Raw genomic sequence first — 14,341 nt, 5'->3', positions numbered from 1 at the left:
AATTCAAGAGACAAACAATAAATGGACAGTGCATGCGGAAAAAAAATAAAGTAAGCAAGTTGAGTTGACTCTAGCAGCTGATTGAGCAAGAAAACGAAGCCAACAAAAAGTTAAAAGCAGTTGAAACCAAATCGAAAATTATATTCTAACGAGTATGCAAAAGGCAGAAGCCTAAATCTACTCTTACAAATGTTTTACTATATAGTAGTTATTTTCAGTTTCCTCTTTCTCAGTGCAGAGGAAACTCCAGAAAGAGGTGCTTACCCGTATGCATCAACAATTTCCTGAAACGCAGTGGTAAATTTGTTTGTGCGGAAAAATGTCGGAGGCATCTCTTTGGTCCTCAGAACCTGGAAAATTGATCCAACTTGAGAATTGGAGTCAACCGCAGCTCGTTGCAACGCCTCTTGAATCTGCACATGCAGAACTTTAGAACCACTGTAGCACCAGTATATATGCAATAATTTCAATTATATGGCAGCTAGAGTTACTCACTTCCGGCGCTGCAAACATGGGACTCCAGCCCTCACCCACAAGGCACTTGTTGGTCACATCAAGACTAAGCATGTTCAAAGTGTGATAGAAGGCTTTTTCTTTGCGAACCTACAAAATATCTGAAACTGGACATCAGTGAGCATTCTCCTAGAGAAAAGGAAGTTCCAAATAATATAAGACCTTGAGGTTCCATTGCTCGAACTTATCTCCAATGGTCTCCAGAAGAATTTTGCGGTGATCCAACCCAGCACTTATGGTAGTTTTAAGCTCTGCTAACCAACCCGAAACCTGAAGCATTATGAGAAGACTAGACAATGTTAAAATTCTGAGAATATACCATCATAATTGCAGACAATAGATTAATCACTGGCCTACAACTCACTCTCCCATGGATGCTAACCGTGTATGCACAAACATAACCCACCCAACGATCACTTGAAACTAACAGGGAAGACAAAAATGTACCAGGAATTTCCCTAACATGATTTTCTCCTCCTTAACAAGTAAACTCTCTGAGACCTATTGACCCTTTTTGAAGGTATAGTAACCGTTCAACGTCAAAAAGCTTACCTTTGCATTACAGGTTGATTACTGTTAGGATAAAGATTCGAATGACTAGAAGCTAAAGTCAGTAAATGCAACCCCCTAATAAGAACCCGATTAACCACTAAATACCAATCTCAATCACCATACACACCTCAAAGGCGGGATTTTTCTTAGTGCCGCAAAGACAGAGAAGACGGCGACGGAGAAAACCAGAAAAGGGAAAGATAGAGGAGATGGCGATTTATTGACAAACTTTGGCTCATATCTTCAGCCAACAGGAAACCAATTTAACAAAAGCCATCGTCGTCCCTCACAGAAAAGACAGAGAAGACGAAGCACCCACGGAAAGAAAAAAAGAGACAGCAAAAAAAAGAAAAAAATATATATTTAGGTTTGCTGACACGTGCGCTGAAACTCCCCTTAAGGATCGGTCTCCCAATTACTCATTTAAGAATCGGTTATCAAAATTTTATTTAGTTTTGATTTATTTAAATCAGTTATTTTGTTTAAAAACCTCTTTAAGAAACTGCAATAATCCTGCTTAATAGGTTTTGCAAAAGATTACAAAGAAAAAAACACCGTCGAATATTCCAAGTAAGTTTGTTTTTTCCAAGTAACTTACTGAGAGACAACCACTAATTTTTTCGGTAGATAAGGACATTCCACATTATCCGAATATTCCATAGATACATAGGTGATGCATAGCGAAGAAATACCTAAAATTTTCTAATAATTGGAGCATACCAGCCTAAAATATTCGTAATGTGACATCACAACAGATGTATGTATGACTTTGCTACTTTACTAAAGAATAGTATAATAAGAATAATAGCATGACATGATCTGCTTAGCGTCATATAAATGCTCTACTGTATTTTATGTATGCCATTTTTCGTTCAGCATGAAGTAATATGTTTAAATTATCAATTTATCCTAGACTATAGGTTGTACACTTGCCTCATTACATGACACGAATGTATGCAAATATATATAGTAAAGTATTCTTATTTAATATTAAATTTTCGACTTATACAATAAATTCAAAATCATTCGTTGATGAACACTAGTCGAGTATTCCAATTCGAGTAATTTTTCATTTTATAAATATATAATTTTGATATTATCATTTTTTTAAAAAATATATCATTTACAATTTATTGGCATATATTATGTAATCTATAATCTTATTAGTTAGATTTTTTATTCTACATTATTAATATATAATACTCCCTCCCTTTCGTAATAGATGAAGTTTTGGTTCTTTGCACACATATTAAGAAAATTATATTTTGTAAACACAAATCATTAAAATATAATTTAAAACTAATTTATTTAATTATAAACAAAAATAATAAATGCACAATTGACTACACAGTTTTTGATAAAGTTAAAGTTACCTAGATATATGAAAACATCATCTATTGTGAAACGAAACAATCACCTAAAACATCATCTATATTGAAACAGATGAATTAATTTTTATACATTTTGATTTATTATTATTTGTTATTATATACTAATATATTTTCAAGTTTAGTATAATAAATTCATAATATAAAATAATCAAGTAGAAGATTAATTATTATTAGTATCTTTAATTAATTATTAAAATTTCAAAGTTTTCAAATAGCATATTTTGTAAATAACAATTAAACTAAAATTAATTTATATACTTTTCTATTTTATATATAATTATTTTAAATAATATATTATTGTGATTTTAAAATAAATAAATAGATAATATTTAGTTTTTGATATAAAAGCTTAACATTTTTTATAACTTTATATACTTAACCAATTAAATTAAATAATCAAGTATATATAACTGATGAAATGGATCTAGTATGACATTTTATGGTAAATAAAAATTGCACTTCCCTTTTAATAGAGAAGATGAATTTTAATGAATTAATAATGATAATATGCAAATATAATTTACTATAGTTTAATATGATTTTTTATTTCAAATTTTAGTTAAATACATTATTTAGTCAAAATGAATATTGATATCAGATAAATTATTTATGTTTCAATATGTTTTGAGTTTGAATTTTTTGTATATAAAAACATATCTGATTAAGTAGTTTGGTTTAAACAGATATATTGTTTAAAACTAGTTTGTAGTTTACATAAATCGATTTAAACTAAAATCATTAACTAAAATAGTTTTTAGTTTAAATACTATTTAATATATTTATATATTATATTAAAATTTTGAATTAAATTAGAAAAAAATAAAATAAAACTAACTGATACTAAACGCATCTGTCCATGTTTTTATACAATATTTAGAATTTTAATAGGCTTTCAAAGTGATGATTCTTTAATAGTTGACATTGGTACATTTAACATTTTACCAAAAAAAAAAAAAAAAAGTTGACATTGGTACATTTGGACAAACATCAGTTGATCAATATTTGAGTTAGGTTAACTATAAAGTGATTTTGACACTATAGATCAAAATATAAAATCATATTAAGCTGCAACAATTTTAAATTCAAAATCAGTATATGTTTCTATATCTTTTGTAAGTTATCTCAGATATTTTCTTGTGGGAAATTAGTATCTAATATTGTCTACATTGTTATTACTGTTCATATTAGTGCTAATTTAAGTATAGTGGAAAATTAGACTGTTAAATAAAACCAAAAGTTGTCGACGGTCGGTTAAATATTAAATCCTGGTAATATAAGATAAAATAAAAAAATTATCAACCTAATCGCTTAAAGTTGAAGTTAGGTTCACACTTTAGAGATTCATCATCAATCTTCGCGCACGCATGCTATTTACCCGTTATTTGCTTGAACAAAAATTAGGTTCACTGTAGGGAAACCATCGCTTATTATCAATCAAAATACTACATAAAATAATAATAAAATATTTTTTTAAAAAAAAAATCTGAAATAATTAGAAAAAAAAATAACGCCAATTTTAATGACGTTAACGTCACCAACTAAACCCTAAATCTAAACCCTAAATCCTAAATATTAAACTCAAACTCTAAATCCTAAACGCAAACCCTATACCTTAAACCCCAATCCTAAACCCTAAACCTAAACCGTAAACCCTAAACCCAAACCCTATATTCTAACCCAAATTCTAGACCCTAAACCCAAACCGTAAACTCTAAATCCAAATCCTAAATCCAAATCCTAGACTCTAAATCCTTAACCCAAACCCTAGTCTCTAAACTCAAACCATTTATCCAAACTCAATCTCTAGACCCTAAATTCAAATCGTAAACTCTAGACCCTAAGCCCAAATCCGATACCCTAAAAGTTTGGCTTAATGTTGATGTTCTTTTAGGGTATAAGATTTGTGTTTAAAGTCTATGTTTGGGTTTAAGATCTAGGGTTTGAGTTTAGGGTCTAGGGTTTAGATTTAGGGTTTACGGTTTGGGTTTAGGGTTTAGGATTTGGGTTTAAGGTATAGAGTTTGGGTTTTGGGTTTAGAAATAGGGTTTAGAATTTAGGATTTAAGGTTTAGGTAGTGGTGTTAGCGTCATTAATATTTGCGTCATTATTTTTGTTCAACTATTTTAGATTTTTTAATAAAATTTAATCGATTTTATTATTAATCTAAGTGAGATTTTGATTGGTATTAAAAAGGAATATGAATTTAAAGGATCATCCTAAAAGTTCACCTAAGTTTTGTTCTTATTTTTTGAGTAAGAAATCATAGTTACTACAGTTTTAGTTATTTTTTGTCAATTAGCTGGAGATATATAATTGAGTAAGAAATCACTGTGAATAATGTTTTTTTTAAACCGAAAAACATGAATAATTTTTTTTCCTCCACAATAATTAACCTCGTATCCTTTGTAGAAGAATTTAAAGTAACACATAACTAAGAGTGATTGATTAGGATGTAATTATAAAAATTTGCTATAGAATTTAGTTCGTAGAATAATTTGATTTAGTTGTATCTAATAATGTAACACTGTAACTGTAGGAACTAAATGAATAAATAAATAAATTTATGCAACAATATATTTAATGTTTTAGAAAATAAGATTTTTTATGTTTATTTTTTTTTGGTTTTAACTTTAAAAACTCGTTAAATCATGATTGGCAATTTATTTCCCTCTATCTTTTTTTATTTTTCATTTCATCTCAACTACTTTATTTTAGTCACTCCTAAAATCTCATTTTTCTTTAGCCAAAAGTTAAAACAGAAAAATTCGCGAATCCGACATAAAAAGAAAAACAAAGCGAGAAAATCTTTAAATTTCCAGAGTCAATTGTTTCCATACGAATGCTTTCGTAAGTAAATCAGTTTTTGACTTTCACTGGTTGTGATTAGAATATTCTGTAGAAACTATTCAGTGAAATAATAGTTAAAATAAAATAAAAATATTAAAGCCATCATCACAGAAAATCTCCCTCTATATATACGTAAGCCTTGTACTATCTCGTTTACTCATCTCACGGAATCTGATCTGATCTGATCTGATCTCAACAGCTGTCTTTTGTTCCAAACTGGTTAGTGTCTAATTCCCTCCCTAGATCTACTCTTGCTGATCTTTTCTCATCTGGGTCACTCTCAATTGACTAAAAAAAGTCTCTTCCTTTTGCTCTTGTGTCCCATCAAATTCCCGATTTGATTTTGCTTTTTGTTTGTTGTTTCATTCAGAGAGAAGTACAGCGAACATGCCTCATGGGAAGTTAGAGAAGATGGCATCGATGGATGTCCATCTCCGTCAGTTGGTTCCTGGCAAAGTTAGTGAAGACGACAAACTTGTCGAGTACGATGCTCTGCTTCTAGATCGGTTCCTCGATATCCTCCAGGAGTTGCACGGCGAGGATCTTCGTGAAACTGTACGTTTTATGTATAACCCATTTGGCTAAAGATCATTAAAGTTAAATCTATGATGAGTTTTATGAATAAAAGGTTTTGACTTTATCAAGTTTCTCTCGATCATGGGTTAGATTAGGGTTTTAAACGATCAAAGATTTAAACTTTTGGGGGTTGAGTTACTATAAAGTATAAACCCATTTGGCTAAAGATCATTAAAGTTACATCTATGTTGATTTTATGAATAAAGGTTTGACTTTGCAATTATCTCGATCATGGGTTAGATTAGTGTTTTAAACGAAGAAAGGTTTGAACTTTTGGGGTTTGAATTAAACCCATTTGGCTAAAGATCATGAAATTTACATCTATGATGATTTTATGAACAAAGGTTTTGACTTTTCAATTTTCTCGATCATGGGTTAGCTAAAGATTTGATCTTCTATTGTTTGTATAGGTTCAAGAGCTCTATGAGCACTCTGCAGAGTACGAAGGGAAGCATGAGCCAAAGAAGCTAGAGGAGCTAGGCAATGTTCTCACGAGCTTAGATCCAGGAGACTCCATTGTTATCGCTAAAGCCTTCTCCCACATGCTCAACTTGGCTAATCTGGCTGAGGAAGTGCAGATTGCTTACCGTCGTAGGATCAAGAAGCTGAAGAAAGGTGACTTCGTTGATGAGAGCTCTGCTACTACCGAGTCTGATCTCGAGGAGACTTTCAAGAAGCTTGTTGGTGATCTCAACAAGTCTCCTGAAGAGATCTTTGATGCTCTCAAGAATCAGACTGTTGATTTGGTTTTGACTGCGCATCCTACTCAGTCCGTGAGAAGATCTTTGCTTCAGAAACACGGGAGGTTAGTAGTTTTGTTACTGAACTGAGCTTGCTTTGGATCGATGTTTTGGTGTTGAAGTTGACTTTCTTACAGGATAAGAGACTGTCTGGCTCAGCTCTATGCTAAGGATATCACTCCTGATGACAAGCAAGAGCTTGATGAGGCTCTACAGAGAGAGGTAAAAGCTTTGTCATATAATGACTTTGTTTTTTAATTCAATCCTGAAAATGTAATGTATTGATTTGGGTTCTTTGGTCAGATTCAAGCTGCATTCAGAACAGATGAAATCAAAAGAACACCACCAACGCCTCAGGATGAGATGAGAGCTGGGATGAGTTACTTCCATGAAACTATATGGAAAGGTGTTCCTAAGTTTCTTCGCCGTGTAGACACTGCTCTCAAAAACATCGGTATCAAAGAGCGTGTCCCATACAACGCTCCACTGATTCAGTTCTCTTCTTGGATGGGTGGTGACCGTGATGGTAACCCAAGGGTGACACCTGAAGTCACTAGAGATGTGTGTTTGCTGGCTAGAATGATGGCTGCTACTATGTACTTTAACCAAATCGAAGATCTTATGTTTGAGGTTTGCTCTCGGTTCTTTCTTTTCCGGTTTAGTCTAGTATGTATCCCATTGATTCATTTTGTCCTACTTCTTTTGTAGCTGTCTATGTGGCGTTGCAATGATGAGCTGCGCGTCCGTGCTGATGAACTTCATGTAAACAGGAGGAAAGACGCTGCAAAACATTACATTGGTACGAGAAGGAACCTGTCTTAGAGAACCTGTTTATGTCTTATGGAACTGATCATTCATGTCTTGCAGAGTTCTGGAAGTCAATTCCACCAACCGAACCATACCGTGTGGTTCTTGGTGACGTAAGGGACAAGCTTTACCACACACGTGAACGAGCTCGTCAACTGCTCAGCAATGGAACCTCTGATGTCCCCGAGGAAGCTACTTTCAACAACTTGGAAGAGGTAATCATTTATTGCAATTTAGACTCCTTCGATTCCCGGTTTAGTATGTAAACCGATTTTTTGTTGTTGTGTAGTTCTTGGAACCGCTTGAGCTTTGTTACCGATCACTATGCTCATGTGGTGACCGTCCAATAGCTGACGGAAGCCTTCTTGATTTCTTGAGACAAGTCTCAACCTTTGGACTCTCTCTTGTGCGCCTTGACATAAGGCAAGAATCAGACCGCCACACCGATGTACTGGACGCTATCACAACGCATCTAGAGATCGGATCGTACAGAGATTGGTCCGAAGAGCGCCGCCAAGAATGGCTTTTGTCTGAGCTAAGTGGCAAACGTCCTCTCTTCGGTTCTGACCTTCCTAAAACCGAAGAGATCGCTGACGTTCTCGACACTTTCCATGTCATAGCCGAGCTTCCTTCAGACAGCTTCGGTGCCTACATCATCTCCATGGCGACGGCTCCTTCTGATGTGTTAGCCGTTGAGCTTTTGCAGCGCGAGTGTCACGTGAAACGGCCTTTGAGAGTTGTCCCCCTCTTTGAGAAGCTAGCTGATCTGGAAGCGGCTCCTGCGGCGGTTGCGAGGCTCTTCTCCGTTGATTGGTACAAGAACCGGATCAACGGTAAGCAAGAGGTCATGATCGGTTATTCAGACTCAGGCAAAGACGCTGGTCGTCTCTCTGCTGCTTGGCAGCTGTACAAAGCTCAAGAGGAGCTTGTGAAGGTTGCTAAAGAGTACGGTGTGAAGCTGACGATGTTTCACGGCCGTGGTGGGACTGTTGGAAGAGGAGGCGGACCGACTCATCTTGCTATATTGTCTCAGCCGCCGGATACTATCAACGGCTCGCTCCGTGTCACGGTTCAAGGTGAAGTCATTGAGCAGTCTTTTGGAGAGGAGCATCTGTGCTTTAGAACGCTTCAGCGTTTTACTGCTGCAACGCTTGAGCATGGGATGCGTCCTCCGGTTTCTCCTAAACCGGAATGGCGCGAGTTGCTAGATGAAATGGCGGTTGTTGCGACCGAAGAGTACCGGTCTGTTGTGTTCCAAGAGCCTCGCTTTGTCGAGTACTTCCGCCTTGTAAGTATTCCATCATTAGCCATGTGGTTTCGGTTTATTTGGGTCGGTTATTTTTGGTTTCGGTTAGTTCGGTTGGGCCACAATCCCACCGGAAGTTTGGTTTGGTTAGCTTTATTTTTAAAATTTTACAATTTACAGAAAGTAACTTTTCTTTTGTTACGGTTAGATTTTGGGATTTACAAAAAATATAAAAAAACTTGGAAATTTTCGGTTAAATTTGGTTCGATTATTTTAGTTTTTTTTTTCTTTTCGTAAAAGGGCTTGATTATTCTGGTTATTTATTATAGTTTCGGATTACTAGCTTATTTTATATTTTTAAAAGAAATTAATTTTGAAAACCAAGCTAACCAAAACCAAAAGTATTTTGAAAAGCTTTTGAAACTAAACCGGAACAAAACCGAAAGTTTCGATTTTGGTTCGGTTCAGTTCAGCAGGGCTATATTTCATGTTGACTTGGATTCTTGAGTTCACTTTCACCTCACTCATAATCTTTTCTCTACGCAGGCCACACCGGAGCTAGAGTATGGTCGTATGAACATAGGAAGCAGGCCTTCGAAGAGGAAGCCAAGCGGCGGCATCGAGTCTCTCCGTGCCATTCCATGGATCTTTGCTTGGACTCAAACGAGATTCCATCTCCCTGTGTGGCTTGGATTCGGAGCAGCGATCAGGCACGTGGTTGAGAAAGACGTCAAGAACCTACACATGCTTCAGGACATGTACCAACACTGGCCTTTCTTTAGAGTCACCATTGATCTAATCGAAATGGTGTTCGCTAAAGGAGATCCAGGTATCGCTGCCTTGTACGATAAGCTTCTTGTTTCAGAGGAGCTTTGGCCTTTTGGTGACAAACTCAGAGCTAACTTCGAAGAGACCAAGAAACTCGTCCTCCAGGTTAATACCAAAAACAGAGCTTTCTTGATTTTCTTGATTGGTGATAAAACTCAGAACTAATCGCTTTTGTTTGTTTTGCAGACTGCTGGGCACAAGGATCTGCTTGAAGGCGATCCTTACTTGAAGCAGAGACTGAGACTTCGTAACTCTTACATCACCACACTCAATGTCTGTCAAGCTTACACACTGAAGAGGATCCGTGACCCGAGCTACAATGTGACTCTACGGCCTCACATCTCTAAGGAGATCGCTGAATCGAGCAAGGAACTCATCGAGCTTAACCCGACGAGCGAATACGCGCCTGGACTTGAAGATACACTCATCTTGACCATGAAGGGTGTCGCTGCTGGTCTACAGAACACTGGTTGAGTAAAAAAAAACAGAGATGAGTCTCTCTGTTTCTCCACACACTGCTTTTTTTTATCTACGGATTCAAAAATAATAAATTATGCGGTTGGGTTTATTGGTTTGTTTATGTGAATCCACCGTCAAAGTGTTGATCTTTGAGTACGAATTACTCTTTCGAGATTATGAACACATGCTCTGTTTTTTTTTTTCATCGAATGTAACAAAACAGAGCAAGGGAGTCTCATTCTTGTTTGTTTGTCTTTTACTCAACCTTCCTCTTTAGTATTTGATTTCGGTTTGGTTTGTTCTAAACCGGATAATAATAAATAGATTTTGGTTTAGTTTTTTTCTGCCTCGTATGCTTTCGTTTGTCTCGACTCAATAACATACATGTCGGCTGAGTATGTGTATGTGGTCCCGAGAAACGATCGACATGTTTGAGAAAAGAAGCCGTTGAAGAAGGAAAGTAGTGGTGCAAGAAAACGACATGGTGTTTGGGTCTTGTCTATAGACACGCCTTGCATTTTTTGATTCTGTTACGCCTCAACGGTTGTATTTATTGTGGGGAATTTATTATAGTGTACACTGTACGTGTCTGTTTTTTTACTAAAGCGTGCTTTATGCGTAATTAACTGTTAAGTAATTAAGTACGTTTTTGATTTTACTCTCAAATGTAAAAAAGTCCACACTCGAAAAGTCGGTGTACGTAAACCCACGCGCCTCCACTGGTTTTGAAGGTGAGCACGATTATCAGAGAATTTTTAAGGTGGAGAGGGGTGTTCAATCCGGATATCGGTTCGTTTTCGGTTCGGTTTTTTCGGTTTTTCGGTATTTTGGTTAGTAAAATATAACTACCATTCTAAATCCATATTTACTTCGGTTCGGTTCGGTTTATATACTGTCGGTTTTTGGTTTATTCGGTTTTATACCAGAACATAATTATTTAGTTTGAGATCATATTATATAAATTTTAGAGTCATATTATCATCGCAGTTATTTATTAAAAATATATTATATTTTTAAATAAAAGAACAAAAAAATAAAAACGCTTATACCTTCAAAAGAAATAATCAAATCTAGAATTAAAATCAAAACTCGAAATTTTGAAAATAAAAATAAAAAACAAAAGAAAAGTATGAAAGAAAATGTTTCCACTCTTCCATATTCAGTGTTCATCAAAGTCATGCTTCGTCGAGTGAAACTCTGTTCGTTTATAAATAAGAAAAAAATTGTGAAGAATTTTTTCTAGTTATTACCTTATCAAATTTATATCCTTCACTTCATTTAATCAATGATAAAAGAAAACAAAATGATTAAAAGAAGAAGACTAAGAAAATAAAAATCTTCAGTTACGATGAATTGTTATTTAAGTATATTTTAAGTGTTTTTCAAATTATGATTCTGTATATAAAAATATGGTAATAATTATTAACAAAAGAATAACTTATATAACAAATATATTTTTCATGTGACGTTATAAAATATGTACATATTTACATGTTTTTAATTTTGATCGGTTTTGTTCGGTTTATTCGGTTTAATCGGTTATAAACCAAACCATATCCAAATCCTGCGGTTTTTATAAAATCATATCCATTCGGTTTATATGGTATATACCAAAACCATACCATATTGTCTATTTCGGTTCGGTTCGGTTCGGTATAGTTCGGTTTTACCATATTGGACAAGCCTAGGTGGAGTTCTTAGCTGAATATAAGAACCCGTCTCTTAACTTTTAAATAAAAAAGCTAAGAATCGGCTCTTAAATAAGAGTTTTAAAAGACGATTCTTAATTTTTTTAGTTAAAAATTAAAAGACATATTCTTATATTTCACTAAAAACTTCGTCCTAAGAACCTCTAAATAATCATGTTATAAGAAAATGAGAAATTTTATGAATAGGCTTTTCTGATATTTTATGAAGACGACCAAAAATATTATCCACTAAAGAAAACAAAAACAAAAGAGGATAAATACGTGTCAGTGGACGACGAATACAAGGCACCGACTATAGCCAGCGCAGTAGCACCGGCCAACAACCGTAAAGTCCATAACCTTACTACTTTTTTTTTATTTTTAAAATAATTTTGGGTTTCTAGTTATCTTTATTGTTGGGCGTTATGTTCATAATTATCTTCCCTTTACAACAACTTATCAGTTAAAAATTAGTTAAAAGGAGCTTTGTAATTTGTATGGCGCATATTGTATTCTCTTCTCTTTTTTCAATCCCTTGAAGAGAGGGCAGGGCAACTAACACATTAAGAACAAAAGCATTAGCTAAAGTTGCTTGCATTAACAAACTAAATCATTCTCTAATAAATCCGTATCTCCTTTTTGTAGTTGGTAACGACTAAAGTATTTTTAAAAATTAACTTTTAAATCAGTCACCTATCTCCCTTTTTCTTTGGTTGAAAGTTTATAATAACAGTCAAATATTCATTCTGTTTTATGTTGTAGAGAAATTTCGATTTTCAATCCAAAATATTCAGCAATTTATTTTTATATCGGTTGAAATATAGTTTTTTTTTTTTCCGTCGAAAGGATATTCTATTACTCAAACTTGAGGTGGCCTGGGTAACCAAACCGGAATAGAACAACCAATAAAACATAACTCCCTATGGAAGGATCTAGCAGTCTTAGCCAAAAAGTCAGCCGTTTGATTGCGTGCCCGTGGGACGTGAACGATTTTAAAATCCGGAAAGCATATCTGTAGCGTCTCTATCCTCTCCAATTCCGTCGCAAAGCTTGGCCACGCCTGAGGTTCCCTCACCATTGCTATCAGTTCCTTACAATCTGTCCCGAAGCTCTGGCAGTTCGAATGTTGCAGCATATTCTCCATCGCCCATCGCAGTGCCTCTACTTCCGAGTGCAAAGCTGATTCACGCCGAGGGAAATTCCTTGTCCCCATAAGCTGTGCATTCCCAGATCCATCCATCCACGCCCATCCGCATCCACTAAAGTTAGCAGAAGACGTCCAAGATCCATCTAGCAAGCAAATATTTCCCAAGCTTATGGCTTGGGGCTCCTCATTTGTATTAGCTTGTGTTACAGGTTGTACCACATCATTAGCATCAAACCAGGCTTGACATTCGCTCTCCGCATGTCGGACTAACTCCAAAGGATCTCGATCTATGCCCCTGAAGAGTTTCTCATTCCTAGCCTTCCAAATGTACCATATTATCCAGGGATAAGGGTCCCTATCACGATCAGGCTCAATAATGCTATTTTTCCTCCAAAAGAGATAGTCCATATTCGTGTAGATGCTTGATACTGGAAAGATGTTCGGGCTTGTCGGAGTTGAAGCTAAAGACCAAACTTGAAGAGCTGGTGGGCATTCAAAAATTGCATGTGTGACAGTCTCCTCTGCTTCTCCACATCTTGGGCAGTAGTTATCACATCTCATATTGCGTCTTACCAGGTTCCTTGTTACTGCCACATGACCAGTTAACAATTGCCATATAAGATGACATATTTTCGTAGGAGCCTTCAGTTTCCACGCAACCGCTTGGAGCTTGGTAATACTTGGGTCCAAAACTTCCCTTTCCTCTGTTTTATTCAATAAATTCTGAGCCACCCAATATCCAGACTTGACCGTGTACTGACCATTCCTTGTGAAGTTCCAGCAGTAAGAGTCTCGACGATGAGTTGAGCTTATGGCCAAACTCCTAATGAATGGTATGTCATCAGGATGAACATAGTTCTCCAGTAAGCCCACATCCCAATCCTTCGATTCCTGATTAATAAGATCGCTTACTCGCATATTAGGATGCATCACTGGTGCCATTGGGGCAGCTGGCCTCGCGGGATTCGTTGGAATCCATGGATCCTCCCAAACCTTAACCTCATATCCAGAGTGTATCTTCTGTCGAATGCCCAATAATAGCAGATTCCTTGCAGCAGAAATGCTTGTCCACACATAGGATGGGCCAGTAGCAGCGTTTACTCTTAGTGGAGAACTCAGCCTATAATATCTCCCCCGTAGCACACGGGCCACCAGAGAATCAGGGAATTGTACTAATCTCCATAGTTGTTTTGCCAACAATGCCAGATTAAACTCATGGATCATGCGAAAACCAATCCCTCCCTCTTCTCTGGATAAGCAAACCTTGTCCCATTTCGCCCAGTGTATCCCTCTTTTTGGTGGATTCAAGCTCCACCAAAACTGAGCGATAGCACTAGCTAAGTTTTCACATATCTCCAATGGGAGAAGGAAGGTCGACATGACGTATGTCGGGAGAGCGAGCAGAATGGATTTAATCAACACTTCTTTTCCACCTTTCGAAAGCCATCTACCTGTCCATCCATTCATTCTATGCATCAGCTTATCCTTCAGGAATGCAAAAAGTTTGCATTTAGAACCACTTATGTCTTCGGGAATGCCTAAATAAG

At 35.9% G+C, this 14,341-nt stretch overlaps 1 protein-coding gene across 1 annotated transcript; it reads left to right on the top strand.

The window, feature by feature from the left end:
- Positions 1-5,434: 5,434 nt before the first annotated feature.
- LOC106334995 (phosphoenolpyruvate carboxylase 1) lies at positions 5,435-10,218 on the top strand. The gene is made up of 10 exons (XM_013773407.1): positions 5,435-5,522; positions 5,674-5,858; positions 6,290-6,684; positions 6,757-6,841; positions 6,923-7,249; positions 7,328-7,418; positions 7,487-7,641; positions 7,716-8,714; positions 9,219-9,605; positions 9,687-10,218. Exons 2-10 carry the CDS (start codon positions 5,691-5,693, stop codon positions 9,972-9,974), a joined length of 2,895 nt encoding a protein of 964 aa, XP_013628861.1. The 5' UTR covers positions 5,435-5,522; positions 5,674-5,690; the 3' UTR covers positions 9,975-10,218.
- Positions 10,219-14,341: the final 4,123 nt, after the last annotated feature.

This window comes from Brassica oleracea, chromosome C3, assembly GCF_000695525.1.
Source record: "Brassica oleracea var. oleracea cultivar TO1000 chromosome C3, BOL, whole genome shotgun sequence".
Classification (NCBI taxonomy): domain Eukaryota; kingdom Viridiplantae; phylum Streptophyta; class Magnoliopsida; order Brassicales; family Brassicaceae; genus Brassica; species Brassica oleracea.
The sequence above is the reverse complement of the archived record's forward strand: the minus strand, read 5'-3'. Positions and strand labels throughout refer to the sequence as shown.

Bases quoted from the DNA above. Each gene is read 5' to 3' on its own strand.
- LOC106334995 (XM_013773407.1), top strand. From the start codon at position 5,691: ATGCCTCATGGGAAGTTAGAGAAGATGGCATCGATGGATGTCCATCTC. The intron at 5,859-6,289 runs GTACGTTTTATG...TTGTTTGTATAG, and splicing joins GCGAGGATCTTCGTGAAACT to GTTCAAGAGCTCTATGAGCA. The intron at 9,606-9,686 runs GTTAATACCAAA...TTTGTTTTGCAG, and splicing joins CCAAGAAACTCGTCCTCCAG to ACTGCTGGGCACAAGGATCT.